A 27586-nucleotide genomic window follows, 5' to 3' on the forward strand; every position below is an offset into this window, starting at 1 on the left:
TATAGACAAACAGCCAATCAACAATCGCTTTGTTCGTGTGTTACGCTTTTATGTTTGGTCTTGTTCAGTCTTTTCAACCACGATACTATCTTTTGAGATTGAGGTATTTGCCTGAAAAAATGGAAACAATTATCAAAAAAAAAAAAAAGACCTACGTAAAAGACTGTATAAAATTAAACTACGATAGCAAGCTTGCTAAAATAAGAATGTTGTACAAAATATGATTAAAGAGACAGTTAATTAACTCCATTAGGGAGAGTAGCAATACTTATAAGTCCTTAATTTTATCAAAACTAGTACACCTTTGGTTACTACTACCTAACCCTCCAGACTTTGTTACAAATGACATACAGAAATCTATCTTTAGGTTTGTATGGAATGGAAAAAAATGATATAATTAATAGAAAAATATCCAGGCTGGAGGCATGGGCATACCTGATGTTAAAACTTATATGAATGCGTTAAAATTATCATGGCTGCAGAAAATAAAGAAAAGTAACCACAACTGGAAAAAAATCTTCTGTCTACACATAAAATAATAGGTTATTTGGACAAACTGGGCCCTGCAGTTTGCCACTATATTAATGCAAAAAGCTTCTGCATGGATATACTAAAAGCATACAGGATTTTTGGAGAGAATATAGTGTGTGATAAACATGAAATTTTGTCAGAACCTATCTTTCGTAACGATAGAATAACAATTGGGAATAAGCCAATTCTATATAGAAGATGGGTGGAGAGAGATGTATACTCAATTAAACACTTGACAGATGAAAGAGGAAACTTTCTATCATATCAAGCTGTTAAAAATAAATATGATGTTAACATTGACTTTGTTTCTTTTAATGGTTGCATAAAGGCCATAAAAACATACATAAACTTAAATAGAAGGAATGAAACAGATTTATCTCCTTCTACATATGACACAAACAAAACTCTGAGAATAATTCGAATAATACAGAACGGAGCAAGACCATATTATGATAAAATATTATCTAACGCATGTATACCAAACTGTTGCTTTCACTGGGATAAAAGGATAAATAGAAATGTTGATTGGCATGTTATATTTAAAGCAATGGCTAATATAAAAGATATTAAATTAAAACGGCTTCAAATCAGAGTGTTACATAGAATCTGGGCGACAAGAGTAATATTATTCCACATGGGACTAGAAGAGGATTATGTCTGCAGCCTTTGCAGAGATGATAAAGAAAATATTCAGCATATTTTTTTGGAAGTGTAAATTTGTTAATTTTTTTTGGAAAAACTTACAAAATTGTATATTAGACAAATGTACAAATGCACCTAAGATAACTTTTAGTGAACATTTGATTTTATTTGGATGCAATAATAACTTTGAGACAGATGTTCCATTTGATTTAATTTTATTGCTGGCAAAAGCATACATATATTCTTGTATATTTAAAAAAGTTATCCCCCAGTTAGAACCCTATATCCAAATATTGAAACACAGATATTGAATTGAAAAATTTAATGCATGTTTACAATTAACCAAAGAAAAGTTTGCTAAACACTGGCTATCCTGTGAACAACTTGTTAACTAAACTAAATACTGATTATATACATTTATCTTATCTTGATTATCAAAAACTACATATGTCTTGATATACATTAATATTGTGCTGTCATCCTATGACACATGGGCTCCAAGGTGCATTCTATGATGATTGCTTTATTTGTGTGGCTTCTCGGGGCAGATGTATGTATTCTTAAAATGTTTGTTAATTTATGTGTATATGTTTGTTTTTTATGTTGGTATATTGTAAAATATTGCTTGTTAGTTATGCATACATATATTGTTATGTATCTCTAAAAAATCATGTCTCCCTTATGTCTCCTCGTAGTCTGGATACCCTATACCTACTTGAAAATGTGTGAATAGACATGTTTTCCTTCCCTGATTTGGTATTTGTATACGTGAAGATAATATATGGGTGAGCTATGCCTCAGATGTAGCTAATGTCATAAATGTATAGATAAGTATAAGTTCAGTGTACAGTTGAAATGTGCGAACTGCCTGAAATATGTGTTATTTATTGATGTATGTTGAAAGCTATCGGTATTTGTGTAGGTTACAACTAAAAGACAAACCACTACAACCTATATATACTGTTACTAGCATCAGCTGGTCCTTTCATAGGGTAGGGCATGATGAGATGGAGGAAAGATTTGTGTAGATTGTCAGAGATATGTTTGTTGATCTATTTATGTAAATTGATGTGTGCGGTAGTTTTTGTTATGTTTTGTTTATGTATTGACCGCGAAGAAAAAAAATCAGCTGTGGAAAGACATAGCAGTTGCCATCAGTGCTCGTGGAGAGCAAAAACGGGAATGGGCCCAAAATTTTAAAAAATGGTCAAATTTAAAAGCCAGGGTGGTCGATGTCCTCCTGTATTAAATCGCACAGGTACATGATATCGACTCGCCGAAAGCGAAATCGAGCGTAGAGTTCAACGTCGTCATACAGGTCACATTGTTTGTGTTTTATGCCGTGCCAGCAACTAGGGCTATATCACGGATCATACATGTCAAAAGGATTGTGTCTGTCACGAAACACACGTTCCATCATCAAATGTCTTCTTATCATCATTCTAAAGCACAGTCGTCTCGCTGCCATCTTCTGTCACTCTTCACGCGAAGAAATCAGAAATGTGCTAACTTAAGTCGCCCGACTCGGCTAAGTAAGGGTTTATACCAGGGGGAGGGCAGTCTTAAAGTTGAGTAAGAAATTTTGTACTTAGCGGACTTGAGTTGTCTTGTGCACACCGAATTACTGTACTTAAAGTTGAGTCAGCCAACTTAAGCTTAAGTTCATGTTTAAGTTCGCTTGTGCACACCAGCCCAGCGCTCTGCTCGACTATCTGCCTCCCACAGTATATAATCTTTGTGTGATGGGGAGTATAAAAGGTGCTGGTGATTTATCGACTCTACATTCCTGTCATCAGAGTGTCAACAGATCGTGAGAGGGCTTCAGCTACTCTGAAGAGTGAGTGAAGTGATCTGTTTACAAAAATGCTTTGTAAAGTAACTGTCGACGACGAACACCTGTTCTGTTATCTTTGCAAAGCCGCCTCTTTCGCAAAATGGAGAGATATCTTTACGTTTTGACGGAACACTGGAGACAGAAGCAAAACAAACATTTGGTTCGGTGGCAAAAGAGAAAAACGAAGCCGTTTTGGTTTGTTGTTAACCAACGTAGCTCTCCAAAGCAAATTGCAGACTATGGCAGTCGCCAGTCTGTTCATACCCTTTTCTAAACCCTTCTAAATTGTTCTTCCCCAATTGTTCCCTTGTCCTCCATGGCTTAAATACATGCATCATATATTATCATGTTGTACCCCTCCATAAAATTCGGTCTGAAGTCGGAATTATTAAAGATATCGTATCTTTCTCACTCTCACTCACTCCGTACCCTCTGTAAAGATCGAGGTGGATGTCGGTCACGAGAAAATCTTTACTTGTATAATTGCTCTGAGCAGATCTTTACGGACCCCAATCATGCATTTAATAATGGGTAACATCAAAACAAATGTTTAAAAATAAACTACCTGAACAAAACATAGTGTACAATCTTCCTGTAAACGAAAAGAATAATTCTGATTTGTTGTTGTTGGGATCGAGTAAATAGTGGGGACTTGCTTATCAGCCTCGCACACACACACTTTCTGCTTTATTTATAAGTTGTTAGATCAGTTTCTCCTTTTCTTCAATCAGAATCTCTTAAATAAGCTAGAAATATTTTCAGAAATGATGGTTTTTGAAAGTATAACTTGCGTACCTACTTTTAAAAGTAACAAAGGCAAATAGTACAGCCTAAGGTTGGCACGAGTCTTCTTTCAGAAGATGTAAGCATTCTTTAATGAAGGTGTGTCTTGGCCATCAACCATTGCATTTAATTAATGTAAAGAGCCTGCGGCTAACAACACAAACAGATTCTTTCAGAAGAGGAAAGCAGCCTTCGAGAAAAGTATTTTCTGGTCAACAACCCTTTCTCTGAATCAGCACCATAAAGAACCTTCTTAGTAACACAACTGTCTGTTGTCACGGAAACTCTTTTACTGGCCTCCATCTCTTTTAAATGAAGCTTAGATGGATTTTTTCTTAAACTTCATTCTTCAGTGCAGTAAGTAAAAGAAAGAGGTGGACAGCAGAAAACGATAGATGGGAGAAGCAATCGTAACTGTCTTCTTCTTCTTGTATCCTCTTCTTTCTCGTGTTTTAATATTTTGTACGCAAAAATCGAAAAGGCTGTAGACCATACTTTATTTTAATAAAACTGTGAAACATAACAATTTCATCATTATCATCATCAATCATCAATCATCAATCATCATCATCATCATGTGCCTACACTGAGGCACACACACACACATGCGCGCACATGCTTTGAAAACGTTGAATAAAAGACAAAAGAAGACCTGCTTGTCGAGAAAATAGATGCATTAACTTGCCAAAAGGCGGATTTGTGTGTGTGTGTTTTTTTAGTAATATAGCCGTCCAGGTTTGCTACTTCCTGTGCTATTAAACACGCACATACAGCTAAAGTAGCTCTCTGAACACAGCCTCAAGCAAACAGCTCTTTATGCCCTTGGTCAGCGGTGCTTTCAATGTCCATCACAACAGCCATTTTAAAACGGCGGCTCCCCAAAGTGATGGCCTGTAATTTCCATCTGAGATCTCATTTCAAGTTATCTACAGAGATATGGCAGGCGGCAGTTAATTTGAAGTATTACTTTACGTGTCAAGGGATATCCGTTGGGAAAAGGTCAAATCGCATCACTTCCTTTGAACTGAAGGAACGTCCACGTCCTTCTGTAAGCAGAGAGTTTGGGATTCACCAGAACTTTTTCATGGAAGTAAGCTTATCTAGAACTGCAAGCAATATATGTCCCAATGGTCCATGCGACTTTCCGCAGCAACCGCTGCTAAGGACATTTTCAACCGGACACATAATCGAATATAAAAACATTTTTCGTCCATTGTGCCCAGAGTAAATGATACAAATAATGTAATAATACAGAGATGAAAGTTTCAATAACTACAATGTCACATGTACATAGTATTCAGCATGGTCAACCATTATCTGAGTTTGAGACTGTCACCTGACAATATTTAGCAGCTTCTTCTTGTTTAATATCTGTGGTTTCTGCGTTTGTCTCCTCAGATTGACCTGACGGAGATAGCTGGGAAAGCGATCCAATTCACACCTGTCTGCAAAACGCACATCTTTAAGTATGTCATTAAAATATTATGTCAGGCATGCATAGGAACATAAACAGAAGTGCACAACACATTATATATCTAAGCAAAATGTAATAGTAATAATTAGTTATGTCGGTCTACGAGGAGAACACTAGCGGAAGGGGGAAGAAGTTACTCACAGAGTGCACTCGCCAGGTGAACCACTCACACTGAATGCCTCTGCCACCTTCTGATAACATTTTAGAAAACTTGAAATGAACTGAAGAAGTGGAGCATGTTTATCTTCAACAAGCAGTACAGCATCCAGGAGAGAGGCAGTGCAGCCATTAACATCTCCAGACAGCAACCAGGCAAGATCCGGAAACTTGCAATTTGAGGAACTTGATTATCCGACATTTCAACACCATCACAGTTCTCTTCATCCTCCATAGGAGCGTGTGATGTCACACAAACGAATGAGACAGTGATATCTGACAGACAGTTAAAAACTGGCTTACCGATCTTTGAGAAAACAATTTTTAATTAACAGCTGAGTCTAGTACTCGTTCTATAAAATTTACAGGAGAAATGGAGAAATAGGAACACACTCAATGACTCCTTTCTTTAATACTCGGAGAAACAGGAATTTTTTTTTTCATTTGAATTTTTCGCTTGTGTGCACGATTATTTTACCAAAAAGACAAAAACTTTTGGAAGATTCACTATCTTCTTAAATTATCTATTCTGAAACTTCAAGACCTTGAGTGTTCCATGCCATAATCTCGATTATCTGTTGCCTGCCATTTGCACACTTGAAGAAGCACTTTGGAAGGTAAGCATGACACTGTCGCTTGCTGCCGATGGCAATTTTCTCTTCGTTTTTGACGAATTATATCTTCGCCGGCCTACCCATCAATGAAGTTTTGTCTGTTCCACCAGCTCATTGGCTGGGAGATCATACTTACACGATTTGCCATCCATGACGAGAGTGCCACGAGGAAGACCTGTCTCTCTTGCTGCCAAACTTTGAGTCTTTCGGGAAGGGAATTGATTTCCGGCGGATGTCCGTCACGTGCGGAATACAGTAAACACATCTGTTCTTTACCTTTTAAAGTCTTAAGTTCCGCAGTCATTTCTTCTGTCTTTGAATCTGCTAAAGCACACAATGATAGGGTAGGAGAACCGCCCATGTCACATCCGGTGAACCCGTTCTATCTTGACATCCGAAGTCGGTCCATGTCCTTTGATGACCCGCGAGCTATTGTGAAAAATCAGATTGTTTTTCCAAGTTCTTGAAGTTTGTCTTCAAATGAATTAAGTTTCTTCACCTCGCTGTCTTCTTTCGTTTCATTCTGCATTTTATCCGCACATGCTCTGATAGCTATCTCTGTCTATCCTACTTATATTTAGGTCCATGATCTTGAGAAGTGACACCATCAAGGAAAGGATAAGGAGGCAAACTGCATTAGTAGAAACTTGAGTTTGATGCGATCAGGTTGTTTCTTAGGGGGTCCATTACTAGTTTCAACTTCGCTGCCTTGTGGCAGGAACCCGACAAGACATACTAGTACCACAGCCACTGGTCTACTAACACGTACACCACGGTCACGCATGGATGCTTGCCTAGTTGTTGTGTAAAGAGTGTGACAGTGCAGTGAAATGAGCCACAGGCAGTCCAAAGAAGACATGACATTTTTTAGAATTTGAGCAGACAGGTCTGAAGAGAGGAGGAGAGGTCAGGAAGTGCAGGTGACTGTGGAAGGGGCCCGACCTTGGTCAGTATTTGTTTTTTCTAGTTCGTTTAAACAAATGTCTGGGGAAAGAATACCAAAGCTTTATATGGAGAAATCAAATTTTAAAATTGCAGTATACTATTCCCAGTCCTAATGAAGTATGAGGTGAGGCTGGGGAGTGAGGTGTGATCACTAGTCAGCGCCATCATGTTTGAGTCAAGCTGGAGGCGCTTGGTGTCGGAAGGTCGCTGGACACCGGTTTGCTTGACCCTCTAGAAATGTGTTTGTGTATCAAGGTATGGAGTTAGCTGGGTTTATCTGTCACTAGGAAAAGGATGGTCTGGCATTGACAGTGGAGGGAAATGTATGAGACCAATGTGGGGACAACAGAGAGAGTGGGGTCTCGCCCCTGGGGCTGCATCCTGTAAGCGAGAAGTGTCAGACGTTGGATAATTTTTGGTACTTAACAGGACACAGGGAGACATTTTCTCCTCCTACCTCTCCATCACCAGACATATAACTACACTAGTCTGCACAGAAGCTCCTTATGAACAAAAACATTGTGATACAGTATTAGCACCAGCAACACACTAACATTGCAACCGTCACAAATTATAGGAATTATTACAAGAAATATTTTAAACTGCGGTGGCGCAAACAGCGAGGCTCATAAACTTTTCATGGTGAGTTCAAACATAAGCGCAACATTAAAAACAAATACAGTAGCATGGCTGCAAACTGCACAATCTAAGGGGGTGGGTGAGAGAGAGAGAGTAGATGATGGGAAAAGGAGACATTGAACTGCTAGAGGTATTCAAGAAAGAGGTGGATCTTGAGGTGTGTATCCTGCCCAAAAGTAGCCACAAGACGATGATATAAGGCTATTTTACTAAACAACCTGGTGTACGAGACCCTGCAGGCCATAAAGTTTTCTCATAGAATTTACTCTTTTGATTGGAAAAAGGTCTGATTACCTTCATAGAGAATAAAATATGGCTGACATAGTTTCATTTACTCTCCTGTATTCGTGATTATCAAAGGTCCTGCCTTTGTTCGTTAATGTCTGTTTGCCTGATAGTCTTCCGTCCACGTTCGGTTGGAGCTAGACATTGCCTGTGTCTGACTTAATATAAGGTTTTGATTTAAATTAGGTAGCTACAGACAAGTACACACTTCTCTTATTTATTATAAATTATAATATAAGCAGAGATATAAATATATTTATTTAGTTTTGGTTATTCCAGTTACTTCCTCATTCTTACAATGCCTCTATGACTCATGCGTCATCACAAGCCTTGAGCTCAAATGCGAAAAGAAAAAGCTCGAACAAAAAACAAAACAAAATAAAATAAATAAATAAACAAAGTTAGACTTCGAAGAACCCTACACACGTGCACGTTCCTAACATTTGTTGTGTATATTATGTTACTAAACGAAATATAGATATTACCAGTCTTCGGCTTTTAAGGATATTGCTATGTAGTGAAAAAATAATAAACGATTACAATCAATGATTAATTTATGATCGTACCACTATTGTGAAAACATCGTGAAGTATAGGACAATGTGTGCTTCATTGCTGGTTAATGATTCATTCCCTAATAAAACTTGTTTCTTCTATCACACGATCTCCACACATTTGCAGGAAACCCACGAGCCTACATTTGAAACCAGTCATCTGATAAATCTTTGAATTCTGGGGAGGGAACTCATATTTCGGATACAACTCATATTACATGGTGCTCTTCAAATAATTGCTGGAAAAATGATGGTTTTTAAGGTTTGGGCCTTTACTAAGTAATGAAGAGAGGATAAAAACTGTATGAAGTCAGTATGTTGATGTTAATATCACAAACAACCGAGATCCCAGAAAGCAGGCCAGAAACATGATGTCCAGGTCAGGTGATAAGAGAAAGGAGTGGCGATTTTTTTTAATTCAAAAGACAAGAGTGCATTGGATTTTAGAATGAATGGACGAAAATGCAAACATCAATGATATGATAATATTCTCAGACTTGGTTTGGGAATGTCTGAGATTATTTCAACATCTACATTGGCGATACTTCTCTTCAACCATTGAAGTTCATATTTGTTTGCATGACTAAATTTTTTAATTAAATGCAGAGATAACCAAGCAAGAAAATGCTGATAACACACCTATGTAGTCAGGCCTGTTCTTAGCCCCCGCGGGGCCCGAGGCAAAGGGCATGTTCGGGGCCCTCACGCCACGATCACACGGTTTTAGTTGGGATCTAAAGTCACTTTTTTCCTCAGGGATATCTCGTCTTTTATCATTGACAGCACGCTGCATACACATTACAAGTTCCATGTGCCTAGTTACCATATCAATCAAAAGCGCGGGGCCCCTTGAAGCGCGGGGCCCTAGGCAGATGCCTCGTCCGCCTGCCCCTAAGCACGGCCCTGTATGTAGTGTCTAGTCAGCCAATCAGAAAAAAATATAGTTACGTAAGCAAGTATGTATACACACGAGTAGATATAATATGTTTATACATGTAGAGAAGCGGAGAGATGATCTACCAGGCAAGTGTATGTCTAGCGAGGGTTGGGAAAAAAACTTGAATACTTATGAAGCCAATAACAACAAAACCTGCATTATTTATATACAATTTAGACAACTGTCTGGAATAGAGAAACCACCAAGTCAGACTATGAACAAGTTCTCAAACTATCAGAAGTGTAAAGACTCCATCTTGCTTCAAATCCGGGCCATTAAACAGAATCTGTCATGTTTATCAGCGCCGCCTTTTAACAGAACCTTCATTATCTCAGACAGTGAGTCGCAGAAGACCAGTAATTACATTGAAAAGTTATTGTCTTCCTTTTCTGCTGAAGTCTCATTGAAGATGTCAGTAACATTCGTGCCCCTCATGGCGCTTTTGACAAACCCCGAATCCCATTGTAGAAAAAATCTGACTGTTATCTTTTAACCTGTATTATTGTTGACCTCGTTGCATTCCCTTATCACTCGGCCCTCGATAAGAACTTTGCTACAGAAGGCGGTTTCCAGCAAAAGAAGTGGTTTAGAAGACAGACTGCTGGAGTGTAGTGTTGTCACGAAGATAAACAAACAACGCTCGATGGTCGGAGGCTGCGTTTCCTGAAACTATCAAAACTCCAGACATCTTTTGACCAGGAAGATTTTCGTTTTGAAAACATCGAGAGCTCGGGTGACGTCTGGTGTGAGAACCCGCAAGATGGCGCGTCTTTTGATGTAGCGTTTCCGGTGGTGCTGGTGATCCTCGCGACCCCCAGACGTCTACTTGCACAGACGACTAACTACCTGTGAAGGGGGGGACTAGCGGTTAGCATCGAGGACGTGAAAGGCCAGGTGCGAGGGAGGCGGGGCCGCGCTGGTCTCCTCGCGCTCTCACTCCCACACTCGTGCAGACAGCGTGACGTCACACGAGTGAGAAGTTGGCAGAGACGGTGTCGACCCACGATGATCTGACACGTTGGGGGTCTCTTCTGCTTCAAAGATCGGGTTCCTTCCCTCCGTGGTGCTTTTGAAACCAAGCAGGCTGCTGCTACAGAGACCCAGTGACACTTCTGCTTTGACAGGACACTTGTTTTCATTCATCCATTTGTCGGAGGGATTTGCAGATCTCAAGAAATAAAACTTCAATCAGAATAGTTAAGGGAGGATCGATCTACGAACTAGTGTCTTGCGACTGTTGTTTACTGTTTACAGGTAAGAAAGACGCGTGATTATGGTGCTTCTTAGCACGATTTGTACACAAACAAGTCGGGGGTCGTTGCTGCTGCTGCTGTTGTTGTTGACAACCATTCTCGGTGACATCAGCAATGGTGTGCCGACATCAGCAAACGACGCAGCGCCGGCGCCCGGAACCAATGAAACGTACGAGCAGGAGGCCAGGAACCACATGTGTAACGCTCAGTGCGACGCCTTCTGCTACGAAAACGTGAGTAGCACCTGTGTGTGTAGTCTTGGCTACAGTAGCACCTGTGTGTGTAGTCTTGGCTACAGTAGCACCTGTGTGTGTAGTCTTGGCTACAGTAGCACCTGTGTGTGTAGTCTTGGCTACAGTAGCACCTGTATGTGTAGTCTTGGCTACAGTAGCACCTGTGTGTGTAGTCTTGGCTACAGTAACGTGAGTAGCACCTGTATGAGTAGTCTTGGCTACAGTAACATGAGTAGCACCTGTATGAGTAGTCTTGGCTACAGTAGCACCTGTATGTGTAGTCTTGGCTACAGTAACATGAGTAGCACCTGTATGAGTAGTCTTGGCTACAGTAGCACCTGTATGTGTAGTCTTGGCTACAGTAACATGAGTAGCGCCTGTATGTGTAGTCTTGGCTACCACACTATGAGTAGTGATAATAATACTGTCCATGTGCATGGCGTTTTTTCCAATGATTTACTCAAAGCACCTTACAGAAATGATTTACATATAAACAAACTGAATCACTGACAAATATTTGCATATAACAGACTTTACAACAGACACACCTACTCAGACACAAATACAGACACGTTATCACGCTGATGGTCAGGACAGTGTCATGGTGAAGTCACTGATCTTAAAACACCCGTATGTAGTGACCGTTAGTAACTCCACCTCGTGTTCTTCTCATCGAAGTTGCGTGGTCAGCAAGTGGATCGGACTAAGACAAACATGGCTTCTTGTCTAGTGGCCCCCTTGTCGCTGCCACACGACTTTAGCAATCATTTTTATCCTTTTGAGATTACATTGCGACTCCACCAAAGGACGCACAGCTGTTTTACGTGCACGATGTTGTAGTTTCGTGGGGCAAACTTTGCTGGTAAACTGGACATCCGAGCTCCAGTCCATCTGTGCAACATCACAGTCATACGATCCTTGATGCGACAGCAGTTACGGAAGGCAAGATAAGTGAGGGAGTTTGAATAATTAAATAAAAACAGCCAACAACAACAACAACAACAATAATAAAAATAAAGTATGCTTTATACTGCAGAATCCTGCGACCAGCTGTGCACGCTTAACATTAATTACTAAACACTAAACACCACATTCAATTTGTTTTATTGATGCTGGCCTGGATAACCACGTATACTTGATAGTTTGTCAACTGTTCTCGACAGGATGACAGGGACAACAAAGCAGTTTATGTCTAAACCTTGAGTATCCCTTTAACCATGTAGTTCCGACGAACAACGAACTCCAGTCTTCATTGTGAGAGGTTTATTTAGTGGGTACATTGTTTACATGATGGTATCATCATGTTGTTTACTTTGGTGCCAAGGTAAACAGTGTAGTTGTTGACCAGTCGTTCTAAGCTAAGCTGCCCATGTGGTCGATGACAAACTTTCATCCATCGGAGACGATAAGTCTGTCCCGATACAGTCTTGGAGACGGTCTGATGTCCCTTGTCCCTTCTTTAGTCTCTCATGGTACTCAGACTCGCAGTTGCACCAACCCTAGAGGCATCCTGTCGCCATTTGTGTTTCGCTGAAATCAATGAACTTATTACTATTAGTACCAGACACGGTGATTGCCTTAGAACAGGCGAAGCAAAATGTCAGGGAAATTTTCTCCCGTGGATAGTCCATACTCACGTGACTATCACCTGTATGTATAGTCTCATTGAGACAAATTGAGTAGCCTACAAAAGATGAAACAGTATTTTTAATCAAGTCTAGTATTTTCTTTGAACAAATATGTTTTAATCGGGCGTTGGAATACTGCTCTTGAATTAGAATAGAGAATGTGTTGGGGGAGAGAGCTTGGCAGTCTGGAAGCACAGGAGAACATACGTTGTCCGTACATCTAGGTAGGAGAGATGGAAAGAAGGAGGAGCCGGAGGTTTGGAGCAGGAGTGTCGACAGACAAGAGCTCGACAAAATATAGAGGGGAGGAGCCAGTACAGAGTCCATAATAGTTGAGGACATACAGTCAATTATTGCTTTAATTGATATCCAGTGAAGATACATATATATATATAAAGAGACAAATAAGAGTTGTAAGAGGTTAGACATCAACATCACTAGAAGTAGAGAGAGGAATGAACATCGGGGTCATCAGAGTGTCTCACAAGATCGTCATCTTGATGCGTCTGTCATGACCTGCAAGTGCGACACTGTCACACTGTCATTAAGTGTCACAGCCACATCTGTCAAAGCCTCGATATTAGAGTGTCAGTCATGTTGTCATTATCTGGAAGATTCTCACGTGACCAGCAGTCAAAATGTCATCCATCTCTGGGTCTGTCAGACCACTTTCTTGTAGAAGCCACACTGCCATCGTTCAGAAGTGTTTTCCATGCTGTCATTAACTGAAAGTCAGCCGAGCTCCACGTTTTTAACGGTTATGGCCAATCAGAAAAGAAACAAGTATTTCCGTTTGCCTGATAAACAGACTTCAAGGTTTCCCTTTATCACAAACGAGTTTTGGATTTTTAATTAACACTTTAAGAACAAACTAATTCAATGTCTGTCCGAAACAATATTTCATACCACATTTCATACCCGCAAACTGCACTCAAACAGACGTGGAATTTGACAAACTGTTTATTTTTAATAAACACAACAAAATTTACTGTACAGACACCTTGACTATGCGATATTGTTCTAATTAGAAATTTTATTATTACTGGAATAGAGAGAGAGAACAGTATCACAGTTCAGCGGATACCACAGTTCATTTCAAGTTTTCTGACCTGGTTTTTATTAATTAGTGAACGGAGTTCTTGTTCAAGTTTGCTCCATTTGGACTGTCGTCTGCTTTGAGAGCAAGAGCTGCTCAACTGATTGTTGTTGTTTTGTTTGTATGAGTGCAGAGACAGGAGTGCGGCAAGTACTGTGATTCCACCAGCCGGCAGTGGATCTTTCAGTGCAACGAGACTGATGGGATCGTGAGTACAAACCCTCCATCCATCCATCTATTTATTCGTCTTTGTGTACACATACAAACTATAAACAACCAGTCAGCCGTTTTCATTGTTTTTTTTTTCCAATGTAATCTTTGATTTGTGACCTTGCTATTTGTTAGAAGTTCGGTTTCGATCTTTTGCAACCGTCCAATCTTTTATTCTTCCGCTCTCTACCTCTCTGCGTTTTCGAGAAAATCAATATTGCCAACATTTTTCCAGTTTTCTTCTTTCGAAAATGCCAGTTGAGCATCTTTAAAACGGAAATGAAAGCAATAATACTGTGAACACGTGTCCCTAGCAGGACAGTCCCTGTGAAGCCCTGCAAGGCTGGCTTGTTCACAATACCAGCAAAGACAATTTATTTATTTATATTTCTTCAGAGAAATTTCTTGTTATTTTGATTGAGTTGAACGACCTGGATATAAAGAGCACTCCACACATGCATACACGCACGTGCACAATGAGAGTTTGTTGTCTTTAGTTAATGACTTCCGGGGCGACTTGTCCTGCGCTGGCGTGGGGTGGGCGACCTGTTCTACGCATGCGCAAACACCCGAACTTGGTTGCTAGTTTAACGAGTTTTAAACTCGATCGTTTTGTTTGCTCAGTTACTGCTCAGTAATCATGTCTATCATATATATATATAACCCAACACCAAAACTTGTACCCTTACCCTAACCCTGAACCGAAACCAAATCTTAATCACAACACGCTTAACACATGTATATCAGCATTAAAACAAAAAATAAATAAAATATAAAAGAGTAAAAAATCCTCATAAATAGAAAATAGGTTGTGACTCGATCGTTCTTAAGAATCAGATTGTAGATTTTTCTTATATTTCTTCATCTCTTCATTATTCTTATTTTTTTTCTTTGCAGATGAAATTTGGCTTTCTCACCTTACAACCCCAGTATCGTGTGGTGATTATCATTTAGTTGCACTCATAAGTAAAGATGGTGTATTAATAAACCCGACCAACGACAAAACTCAAGCTTGACGAACAAACAACAAACCGTTTCAAATCAGACGTTAGTCAACGACAACCTCCCCCTCCACGCCTCAGTAGTTGATCACAGTATGGGTGGTCTCAGCTCTTTCCCTTTAAAAACTGTCGACTCTGGAGCCATAGAGAATACAAGTTTAATATATGTTGAAAGCCATGACCATGATGACAAACTGCAGATGTTATCTAAGATGGCGGTTTCAGTTCTTCAATGGTTCAGCAAACAGCAGTCCCTACTACTACTCTCCCCCCATAACTGTTATCAACCCACAGATAGAATTTCCATCTAGTCTAGACCAGACACGAGTGTGGTGTGAAAATCTGTCCTGTGACTCAGTAGCAGGTCGGCAAAACAAATTAGGGTCTGGTGACAGTGAGTGATGGCGGCAGTGGTTGCCGTGTAATGAAGTCTGCAGGACACTACACACGTGCGCTAGACAGTCTGGTCATAGTCATTACAAGTGTGCATCGACACTACCTGCAGGACAGAACAAACATACCTTCACAGCTCACAATCAAAACTACCGACTGTCAGCCTCTTGCAACGACTACACTGTTAACTCATTTCAAATAATGCTCAGAGGGAGTCTGTCACTGTGGTACCTGTCTTGAAGGACCACGAGCACGATTCCCATGGTCGGCTACAAGGACTTGTAGTGGAGTGAAATTTTCTTTTCTAACGATTGGGCAAAGCTTAGTGCCTGACACTATTTCCCAAATATGGGGGGAATTTATCTAGTCCATTATCACACTTTTAATCATCCCAAAGCTTGTGCCAAGCTTATCCGTAAACCAACAATGACAAGAACCACAACGGCTATTATTATGTCTACACCAACACTGACTAGGACTGCTGATGGTGTACCTGTGTTAACTACTTTCTATTACTACTACATCATGTTAAACAAAAAAGAAAAATTATTTTAAAAATTAATCCAAATGATTTAATTTTTAGATATATTCAGACTGTCCTGGTTCCTGCTCGGTCCTGCTGGGCATTGGACCTGGTAGGTATCAGTCTTTACCTGTTGTCTCTCAGATTTTTCTGTACTCTTATTGCCTGTTTCTAGTTCTGCCTGCTTCTTTGACCCTCCTGCTCCGCCCCCAGTGTAAGGCCACTCATTGTCTTAAATATCTTCCATTTCCCTGCGACCATCATGTCAATGTGGCAATGAGAGTAAACGAGTGAGAAAGTGAGAGAAAGAGAACCATTACCCAAGATCGTTTGCTTTAATACACATTGAAAACTGGTTTGGTTTGGCAGCCTCAACATTTTGACATTAATTACAGGTTTGCAAGATTTTAATTAGACAAAATATTTAATTATTTTCTGTTCCTGGTGTTGTACTCTCTCTCTCACACACACACACAGAGTGAGGGCCATGTGCGTGCTGACAGCTGTTTGATGCACGTGCAGGTTACGTGCCGCCAAAGCCGGACCTGGTGCTGCAGAGGAACGTACAGACACGTAGCGTGACGTTGAGCTGGGACACGCCCACCACTGACCACAGCATCATGTACGTGGTGGAGGAGAGCCATCTGTATCAAAACGAGCGACTGACCAACGTCCACTTGGTAAGTCAGACTCTGGTGGCAGGAACGGTACCTCCATGTCACGTGACAGTCCTGTGATGACGTCAGGCTAGGACTACACTGCTCAGGTACACTGGACAGTTCTGTGATGCTGTTAGGACAACTCTAGAGATTATTAAAGAAGTGCAGTTTGAAAGTTCTGTAATGCTGTCGGGTTAGGAAAAGCACTTCTTAACCAGACAAAAGACAAATATGACAAATGTTTGGCCAAGTGTGACCTGGGGCGGTGCTCGGTTCTATTGCGCCAAAGGCGAGAAATTTGTGCTGCGCCCCGCAATTATCACACATTCAACAATTATATTATCTGGTCATAAAACTGAGGTTTAAAATCTTCTTTCCCGAACATCATTTGTCGCTTTAAAATGCAGACCATCTTTTCGATCGGCTCTTCACAGAGTGCTTGCATCCTAAGCAACCGCCTACTTTACCTAATGGTGGATTAGGACCTCGAGTCTTGTTTTAAAAAAAATCGAAATTTGTACTGTATTATATATACTTCGTTCCAAAAAAAAAACCCAAAAACCATGTATCATGAAGACTAAAACTTCCAGAAGAAGTATCTGTATTTATGCGTCATTGTTTTCAGAAATTTTATCTAAGACATTTTTTTTTTACAAGAAGTTCCTTGTTACTCCTGATTTCCAAGATATTTTTCTCTTTTCACACACTTCTTCTAAACACATGGCTAACACTAAGGGAAGGGAAGACCTGGAAAAGTCAAGAGATGAAAACATGTTCCCATCTTTGATGGCACAAATCGTGTTTACGGCAGTGGCTGAAAGCGAGAGAGAGAGAAGGAGAGAGAGATGCAGCTCCCATCTTTGATGGCACAAGCTGTATTTACATCAGTAGCTGAAACTGAGAAAGATTCATTTTCCATCTTTGGTGGTATCATATTAATTTTTTATTGTATTCGTTCAAATAACAATCATGCTCTCTTAATACACCTTATCTCTCAAAATCACTACTTGAGCTATCTACCTGATATATTTCCAGATGGTATTTGACGGGTAGATTAAAAATGAAACGTTTCAATATTAATATTTTAAGAAGGATTTTTTAAATGTTTTGATTGATTGTAGAATCATAGGAATATTTTAAATACAACGCACTGTTGATTGATGTAGGCTGTCTGCATGATTTATGTGTGTATTTTTGGTCGTTGAAAATCAGTTTTGTAATGAGAGACTAGAAGATTTCGAACGAGCCTCAAAGAAGACATTTTTTGACATGGAAAACTCAAAGAATTGTAATAAAATCAGCTGGAAAATTTTGTGAAGCTGTCTGACGACGAAAAGTCGAGCACTAAACAAATTCAAAGAACTGCAAGTCAGAACAACAATTGTTTATATAGTTAACAAGACAGATGTATCAATTCATTTTACCGAACACAGTGAACTCTGACAAAAATTATTTAATAAAGATGCTTTTAGGCTGACCTAGACTTTCCATATTCTGCGCAGTTTTTCCCCCCATTGAGATTATCTCCCATTTCCTTCCTGACACCACAGAAGCCCTCAAGCGATTTTGGAGAGGTCGCGGACCGCCCTGTGATTCTTGAGGAACCATGTTTTTTTCCTCAATATTTTGTTTGTGAACGAGAGCTCAGTTTCATCTACTGATGATGTGCAAACGAAACAATTTGGGAGATGGAGAGCGAAAACTAAAAATAGATACTGAAAACCTTTCATCTTGCAGCAACTACAGTAACTACAGACAGGATGGTCATCATGCCATCAGGACAATCAGTAATCAAGGAAGATGACTGTGGATAACGAACACAAGAGATGTTACACTGACTTTCTCCGATGCCTTTAGCACTCCAAAACTTTTGATCGTTCTTTGCTGTTAAAAAAATGAGTGTTGTTTTTAACTGAAATAAAAACACAATTTTGACAGTGAAGGAAAAAGATATAATTTTCATCCTCAGATGTCAGCTTTCTTAAAAGCTTCTAGTCCTCCGATGATACTCCCCTCACTCACCCTCCCGAAGACCTGTCGTGGAATGGAATGGACGGAGTATTTACAGTCCCGTGAGACTGTGCGGGCTGCACTACTGTTACTGTTACTGTTACTACTCAGTTAATGATGGGAGTGCTCAGTCTACCCAGAATGATCCCATCATGGACGTGTACAGGTGGACTGCTGTCTGTCTGACGAGACCAACGCTTAGCCTCTTGCCAAGTTCTCCGCTGTTAGTCTCGGCGAGCCTGAACAAAGAATGTGACTAAACCGGAAGCTTTGTAGTCTCATGCCTCGTTTTAGCAGCTAACTGAAAAAAATCGTCTACCAGCAGTCCAGTAATGCAAGTTCGTGTTGCCATCTTTCTCTACGAGCATTCGTCACGCCTACTTATCACGAAAAAATAAATAATAAGGGTACGGATGATATGTAATGACAGGGCATAAACATTCTCTTTTCTTTTGTCTACGAGCTCGGTCGTGAGTAAGTTGCTAAAGTTTCTCGAGCTTCTGACCAAACTTGTTGAGGGCGCAGCAGTACGATGATGTCATTGTTGACTTTGTGCGCATGCGTCTGGGATGTGTACAGGCACAACATCTGATGTGACTCGGAGAAGTTATGCTTCTTTTCACGATTAACAGAAAAAAAAGGGATATGCACAAGAACCGGACATTAGAACTAATTATACAGTAAAGGAAAGCTAACAAAAAATCTGCTTAAAATCTTATTTTTGTTAATAGAAAACACAAATCCGACGACAATAAAAAAAATGTCATATCTTAATTAAAAGTGGTTAAATCTTTTTACGAGTTTAAAGCAGAAAGAGTTTTAAAAATTGTAGGAACAGGAACACGCAAGAATTGTGATAGTTCCTCCACAAATTATGACATTCCCCTCCCCACTCAAAAAAAAAAAAAAAAAAAAAAAAAAAAAAAAAAAAAAAAGCACACTGTGGTTCTTGTCCTCCTTGTCCACAGGCAAGGCTGATCCTTGTTGTGCCAATCGTGTTTTTTCAGATTTGCGTCGAAAAAGAAATCGACGTTCAGCCTGTGAGTTTTTCTTAGAAATTTAACTCGAGTAATTTTTAAAAGTGGAAATGAGTAGCCTGCAGGCTTCCAGCACTCGCTCACCTCCAGTGCAATAACCCCGAGTATTTTGCGAAAACGTTTTAAGAATTTGAAGGAATTTCTAAAACATTTCTGTCGGCACTCTTGTGAGCGGGAGGCGAGAACTGCCGGATGTCTGTGTGTCTGATGTCAAGTCTGTATTTTTAGGATGCTTGAGATCGATACACATCCCCACTGAGACCATCTTGGAGACAGCAACGACATGAGAGAGGGAAACATCACCAGCATCGGACTTGCTCAAAATTAAAGACCTCTTCATTTTTATTTTTTATTTTATTTATATTTTTTTTTTGTTCATGCTGCCTCCAATTACCCTGGCAGAATATAAAATAAATTTCAGGGCTACAATGGTCAGCTGATACCAAGATCGAAATATTTTAGTGGATTTATCTTAAAATCGAGATGCATATTCACTGTAGGTGCAAAAACAGAAAGCTTTCCTTATGTTGCCTGCCTAGACTCATTATTTGTGTGAAGAAATATTGCTTGCGGCACATGCATGTCGAAACACCAAAATTGTGTTTGAAACCTCTGAGAGATGAAGGAGGGCTATCCTGTTCTGGGTTTTTGAAGTTAGTACCCAGCTGCTGCCGTTACCTCCCCGTGTTGTCACATGACAGCTTCTAGATGATTCTGTGCAACAAGTCGTTGTCCTCACTCATTGCTTCCTCCATCCTCAGTGATGGAAGAAAGAAAGATGATGAGCAAACAGTCTGCCTGGTTTACGATTTTAAAACTAGCTTTATAATCAAACCGCAATGCCCTGTCATCTTAGTCAATTCTGCACTAGTTGTACAAATAGGAAAAATGTGATAATCCGTTTCTTGAATGAATAGCAACTCCTTAGAGTTGGGAGGCTGTTGCAGGATCGAGGCTGGAAGGTAGTCAGGGTGGACCAGCATTGTGTCCTGATATTTTGTCTTGTGTCTGTAGGTTCTGGGAGACGAGTACACACACAAGGACATCGAGGATGTGTGCATCAAGTTCAGCTATCGGGTGGCAGCCGTGTCCCAGTATGGGTCCCGCTGGTTCAGTAACGACATCTCCACCCCGGGTTAGTCGAGTTCATTCCTGCAGTTGTCACAATGGAGAGGAAGCAAAAAGAAAGATGGTTACCCCGTGTCTCAGTCAATCATTTTCAGTCCAATACCTTTGGTCTGTATGTTTGTAATAAGGTATAAGGGTGTTCACTCTCGTTTGGCGGGTATTTGAAAGGATGGCAGATGGCCGAGATGAGGTACTGTAGAGACAAAGAACACGATCAGGCGGTGACTAATGTGGAGTCAACTGACACGTGACTAACTAACGTGTTTCAGATCTCAACCCTGGAGTTCCAGCCGACTTCCATTCCAGTGAAATTGTCTTCGACCAGGAGTCTCAAGAGTTCCACTACACTCTTCAATGGTCCACACCCAGAGGTGAGACTTGACATTGTGAGGTGACAGTTGGAGGGGAGGGGGAACCATGTCAGAGTGTTTGGTCTTATAAACAAACACACAAACAAGATTCCAACTTGACACCATGACATACAAAGAAGCTTTTCGTGTCTGTCTAAGAGTGAAGTATGCATTGATTATCAAAGATTCTACTCGTAGGTAGAAGATCGCAGACAGTAGATTGTCGAAGATTCTACCGAGCGCTGGTCGAGGGGGGATTGTGGGCTGGGAGCAGCAAATTATTATTTCTTTTCTTAGAACCACACGCATCAATTCAGCAAGAGACAAAAAGGCTGGGGGAGGAAGATACAAGAGATTTTGGAAAGTCTGGAGTGCTGTCTAACGAGATATATGAATTAGCTCATCGCACGCATCTGACACTCGTCTGCCATTCAGTCCCTCGATTAACGATCCACAGCTTCCTGGCCTGCAGGGATCCAGAAAGTGAAGTGAGGTTAATGATGATGGAGAGTCTGTCTGCTCTCTTGTGCGCTTGCATATATGTGTGTATCTGACACAAAAAAGTCTGTGTGTGTGTGAGGGAAGAAAGTGAGACAGAGAAAGCCTATAAGCCAGCAAAACCTCGGAGTGAAGTCCAAGTGGCTTGGAAGGTGTTTCACGAGGACAGCGCTTGTCACACCCACACTCGGGGCTGCCGAGGCAGACGACTTCTCCTGACCCCTTGTCATTGTAGAATAAATTATTTTCCTAGTACAATAATCTGTTTACAAGTGGATTGTCAACATCTACATTTCATTCAGTAACGTAACATAGACTGTAAGCATTTGAACAAGTGCATCAGTATCTACATCAATAGTCGAACATGTTTACATGTGAGTGGTTAGTAAATCAAACTCGTAGCACGCGCTCTAGATAAAAATCCCCAGAGTCAGGAATGTTACATCAACCTCTCGTTAAAAGAAAAGAAAAAGAAGAGAGAAAAAAATCCACTGACCAAGGCCGGGCCCCCTTTACCAGACACCAGACCCCCCTGTGCCCTCCCTCTCGTTAGGCCTACGCACACTTGAACTCCAGGAGAAGAATATACCAGAAAACAGGATGTCAACACTAAAAAAAAAAACCACAAAGAAACTTCTGGTGTATAAAACTCATAAATATATTTAAAGGATTACGAAAGACTAGAGAGAGTACTTCGTATGTATGTGTAAAAGCAATAAATATATATTTACGGGATAAAAAAAAATGTAGACTGAACTAAATATGTTCAACGAAGTCAATTTGCCAACACTTATTTTCTTTGTTCTTCTGCAACGGATTTTGAAGGATAATTCTTGCTGCAGTTTGTCACGAGAAAAACATTGAGAGGTGAATCCTTTTAGACAAGTTAATGGTGTATTCGTCTTTGTCTACCTGGGTTTTCTTCTCACCTTTATTCTGCGATAGACAATAAATATCGCTGTGACAGTGGGAAATGAAGTAAGCAGGCATCTACCGTCTTTAGCAACATACTTTTTGTATCAATGCTTTCAATACTTTCATCTATAAAATACAGTAAAACATTTGTCGTAGACAAAATAATCATATTTCAAGTATCTACCTCACAAGTTTAGTTTGCTTGGTGACTGTTGCCCACAGACCAGAAGTTGATATTCAGTCTCAGATACTATTTCTATCGACAACCGTCTTTAAGAATCCTGTATCCTGTATCAAGCTGTATGTTTTATGAATATTGTAAGTGCTTACAAAGGACAGTGTGATGAGATATGCGATATTTCAACTGCTTCAAGCTTTAACTCATGAAATCATTTTACTTTAGAGCAACAGCTCGCCAAACATTTCTCAGCAAATAAAGATGGCTTTGCAGACCACTTCCAACCAGTTTCAAAGAAGTAATGTAAACAACAATGTAAAACTTTTACTAAGAACTCTCTACAAAAAGAGTAAAACTTGAGCACAGAGCTGCTGACACCGTGTGTGATATTTCAAGCTTCCATCCACAGTATTTTCTACTTACTCCAGCGCGTTCTACCGTAAACAACATTTAGTGTTAAAGAACATTAGTCGGGTTCAAAGACAGACGGGTACAGCCAGTAAACCTTACCTATCACCAAACAAGTAGTGACATAAAAATCCTACCCTTAGCTTACATAAGCATGTTTTTATTTTGTAGTTGTGTGTACAGAAACTGCTTCCTGTTCGAGAGGCACATTTAGGTCCACCCAATATTTTGCGGTTATTTTCTTGGTGCTTGGATTATTATGATTTAAAAAATATTTTAGTAATTTCTAAAAAAAAAACTCGCAAGCGTTTGATCTCGGAAACAGACTTCCGGAGATTGGTTTTCACTTTGACCAGAGTTTGTTTTGAATATGTCTCGGAGACAGGTTCTTTGAAGTAGGATGTCAAAGACTTCACCGGAAGTAGCTTTATGAATGTTGCAGCTGCGAGGGTCGTTCAAAAAGTCTTGAGCCTCACCCAGAAAAAGACCTTAGCTGAACATTGTTGTTACTGTTCTCTACGCCGTCTTATAAAACTAGAAAAACTAATACACATTTGTTTTAATTTGTGTGCGGGTGAGGCCTATACAAATGTGAAGGATAGTGCGACAAATATATAAATATATAACAATATATAAATGAAACCTGGGTTCATCATTTCGAACAGGAATCAAAGACTCAAAGCAAAGCATAGTGGCTTTCCACCCCTGAAGAAATTCAAGCAGGTAGTCGGTTGGCAAGGTGATTGATTTAGGAGATTCTGTAGGCGTGATCATGATGCGCTGTATAGAACTGCAAAAGGGAAAAACTATTAATGTAATGACAGTGATGTAATATCAGAATTAAAACAACTAAAGGAAGCAGTCAAGTTGAAACGCAGAAGGAAGCAGAGGCCAGATGTGGCTTTGAATTGCGACCCCATCCTCCAGTACTCACTAGACTTAGCTCCATCTGACTTTTACCTGTTTCCTAAACTCAAATCCCACCCACCTACGTGGTCACCATTTTGGAAACAATGATGAGCTCACATGTGCTGTGGAGGAGTTGTTGGAGGACCAGGGCGCCACCTTCTTTCTTGATGGGATTGCAATGCTTGAGCATCGTTGGTCCAAGTTCATTGATGTCAAGGGGGACTACATTACAGACAACTGTCTTGTGTCTGCAACTCATTTCTGGGTGAGGCTTAGAACTTTTTGAACGACCTTAGTAACCTTTGATCTTTTGGGCTAACATGGTCAACTGCTATGACGTCACGTCCTCGAGAGTACGGTCGTTGAAAAGCGATCCATATCGTATGTCTGTATGTTTCTTTCTTCTTCTGGATGACGATGATGATGGACGATGGATGATTGATTATGGATTGATGATTGATGACGATGATGATCCTTGACCATTTTTGTCTGAGGACAGGTTGGTGGACCACAGACGTGGGGATGTACCGCAGTGACTTCGACATTTCGTGCCCAGGCTCGCTGGAGCCGGTGTATGTCTACCCTGAAAAGGCCGATCGCGTGAGTCACACGGTCCCCCACACTCCCCACTCACATCCTTTCACTCAAACTCAGCCAGCAGCTGCTGTAACAGTAACCCACAGCTGCTGCTTTATATCAGACATTTTTCAAACATAGGATATCAAAACATCCGGTAAAATACGAGAAAAAGACGAACAAGGCTCACGTGTTTATAACACTGGGAGTTGTTTCTGTTGTTAGTCTACATCTATAAATCTCAGTAACTCTGCACATTGATAATAATACTCTAAGAGTTTTGTTCAGATAACAGTTCATCATAGGCAATGCTCAACGGTAAAAATGCTTAGAAGTAAAGAACAAATAACATTTTTTCCCAAATGTCAGGTGGGGGACACCTACACTATGAAAATCCGGGTGGCAGATAATGGCGCCGGCTGTAAGATTTCGCATAAGGTAGGTGACCCTGTCCTGGGTGTACTTATAGCTGCCACAGACGAGAGATAAGAGTAAACTCAGTCTAAGTTCTCGATTTAAACAAAAATTCAAGCGGTGACTGATACCAGACAGCTTGGTATTCGGAATGATTGAAAGTTTAAGGGACATTAAAGTCCAGCTTGCTCATGATAGTTTTCTTTGACCTGAGGTCACGTTAAGACAAAACACTCAACAGAAAATTCTAGCTGTTGATACATTTTTTGAGTTGGAGAGGTGGTTTTCTCTTCCTGTCGTTTGTTATCTCTGATGATCAGAACATAAATCACTGACAGTCTTACGGACAAACTGGTCTCATGTTGGTAGCCAGTAGAGACATGACTGAACTCTGTGATCTCATTTTATTGACCCCAGGTCAGCGCCACCTCCAGGTGCCGAGAAGACCTGACGAGTTTCTGGGAGTATGTCAATGTGGATCTGAGTGAGTACTGAGCTGTCACCCACATGTGAACACGCCACTCATGTTCACACACGTGACACGTGACTTGTGCTAATGGTCCATGTGGGGTACGGGTACTCAATTAAAGTTTGTTACAGGATAACCAACCTATTGATACAAAAAAAAAAAAAAAACTTCTCTGACTTCACAACAACGAACCACTAGATTAAAACTATGAAAATAAATACAAGAAATAAAAGAAAAAGATAAACTAATCTTGAAACAAATATTTCTTCTTCCAGATGTGTGAATGTGTGCGATGGCGTTACTTGTTTTTGTTAGTTTCTTAAATTTCGTAAACAAAGAAACGAAAGGTGGAATCCGTTTGAAATAATTCGTGTCTTATGCATGAGATCATGTGGGACCATTAATGACAATATTTACTCAGCCAGTAATATAATCATGGTAGCAATAACGAATGCAGTGATAAGTCCAGATATCCAGTGTCATATTCTGGTGGAATAATCGTGATTTTTAAATTCCTTTCAGCTTGTGAAAAGATTAAAAATATTTACACCGGAAGCTACTGCGCCCCACCACCGTGTGAGTATGTCTGTTTGACAGCCATGTCAGTCACGTGACCAGTCTGTGCTTCTCCCTGTACTTGTCCTCTTATCTCTTCTCTTTTCTGTCTTTTTATGATTTTTAGTTGTGCCTGTCTTCTGTCTACCTGTCTGTCGTACCCTCGCAAAGTATCTTTTGCCAATCGTCTGTGAGAAGCAGCAGAGGGGACGGACATAAGGTTGAACAGTAAACACAAGTATTAACACAGACTGCAGCGCCCCCTAGTTGCTGGCATGCGGCACACGTGACCTGTAGTCGTGCTCCATGTCTCACGTGCAGTCAACCCGCCGGGCAACATCCGCAAGGTGCAGGTGCACGTGGTGCCCAGCGTGTACGGCCCTCAGACACACGTCAGCTGGGACCCGCCCACTGACCTGGGGTCAGCAGGTGTCGTGGGCAGCTACGTCGTCTTCTACGGTCTGCTGGACAGCAACCTGATAGGATTTGTTCCAGACACCTACCATAACACCACTGTACCCGGGGTAAGCTGAAGCTTAGTTTACTAGAGCGCATTCTATTTATAAAGGGGGATCAGGTCACCGGAAATGGAAAATAATTACAACCGATGAGCGCTTTTTTTAAAAATAAAGAATGTTTACAAACCCACTACACAGAAATGAACAATCATCAGGTGAAGCGTGTTCTGTCACGTGGTTTTTGTCTGTTTTGCAGAATGTACACCACTCTGTAGTCCCTGCACACACCTACGGCCCAGGAAAGAATTTTGGTGTGATGGTAGGTGTGATGACGTGTTCTTGTTGAATTCACAGTTTGTGAAAACGCTAAAGGCTATCAATAAAACAGCAAAGATAAACAACAAAGCAAATCTACATTATACTTTTATATTTGTGCTCTCCTTCTCGCTACGAATATTGCTGTAAACAATGTCACCTGATAACTACGATTCCAAGTATTTAATTTAATTTGTTTGATTGTCGTGAATATAACTGTGTGACAGGTAATGGCAGCTGCACCTGGCCAACACATCGAGGCCCCCATCGGCATCGTTTTCCCAGTCGAGGTTCCAGATTTTGGTGGTAAGTTGTATTATCTTCCATGTAAATGATCCTAGGTTTTCTGGTTTCTTGACTACCATTCTGATTCTTTAGTCCGGGTATGCATGCCGAAACTGCAAACCCATCGCCTACTTCCTTTATTGGTGAAGTTATGATCATCATCGGACTCCGATAGTCGAACAATTATTTAGTATGGGTAGCCTCTGAAAATTCACGGGGTGAAATAGGTAATGAAGATATGGAGGGTATGCTTCTTGACTAGGTATCTATGTTGTATCGGTGCATTGTGTTTGATGTTGCCGGACAATGTGTGACTGTCGCCAGAGATCCTGTCACCAGAGGACGAGGTAGCCGTGGTCTCCATCCCCGGCAGCCGCTCAGTTCGAGTGTACTGGGAGCCACCCGACCCCAGAGAGCAGCCAGACGTGCAGCGGGTCGCTCTTCAGTGGGGGAGGCTGAAGAATCAGGACCTGCCTGTCTTCAACGACGACCTCCACAATGATACCGGCGAGGTCAGCCAGCAGCAGACACAACCGCTGTATCAGAGTTTGAACGACACGGACTTAGATGTTGAAAACGCAACTATAGTGGAAAAGGTACCTACCTCTGCCAGCGCCTTGTTAAGCCCCTAAACTCTCACTTTTGTAAACCTGCTTCCTTGAATGTCATTGGCCCTCTGGGTCTGCTTCTGT

General features: G+C 40.7%; 1 protein-coding gene across 2 annotated transcripts in view; it reads left to right on the plus strand.

Moving 5' to 3' along the window:
* Positions 1-6144: 6144 nt before the first annotated feature.
* The window catches only part of LOC112570875, a 32871-nt gene continuing 11429 nt past the window's right edge, over positions 6145-27586 (plus strand). The window contains exons 1-16 of one of the 2 annotated variants that reach the window (XM_025249559.1): positions 6145-6289; positions 10648-10879; positions 13737-13811; positions 14711-14752; positions 15791-15842; positions 16253-16410; positions 20451-20571; positions 20834-20935; positions 24322-24422; positions 24768-24836; positions 25230-25296; positions 25804-25857; positions 26158-26360; positions 26551-26613; positions 26837-26915; positions 27219-27490. In XM_025249559.1, coding sequence (XP_025105344.1) covers positions 10667-10879; positions 13737-13811; positions 14711-14752; positions 15791-15842; positions 16253-16410; positions 20451-20571; positions 20834-20935; positions 24322-24422; positions 24768-24836; positions 25230-25296; positions 25804-25857; positions 26158-26360; positions 26551-26613; positions 26837-26915; positions 27219-27490 — 1671 coding nt within the window. In that variant the 5' untranslated portion in view covers positions 6145-6289; positions 10648-10666. Of the gene's footprint in view, positions 6290-9906; positions 10880-13736; positions 13812-14710; positions 14753-15790; positions 15843-16252; positions 16411-20450; positions 20572-20833; positions 20936-24321; positions 24423-24767; positions 24837-25229; positions 25297-25803; positions 25858-26157; positions 26361-26550; positions 26614-26836; positions 26916-27218; positions 27491-27586 lie in introns of those variants that run through there. The other variant, XM_025249557.1, reaches the window with a different exon arrangement.

Source organism: Pomacea canaliculata, linkage group LG8, assembly GCF_003073045.1.
Source record: "Pomacea canaliculata isolate SZHN2017 linkage group LG8, ASM307304v1, whole genome shotgun sequence".
Classification (NCBI taxonomy): Eukaryota; Metazoa; Mollusca; class Gastropoda; order Architaenioglossa; family Ampullariidae; genus Pomacea; species Pomacea canaliculata.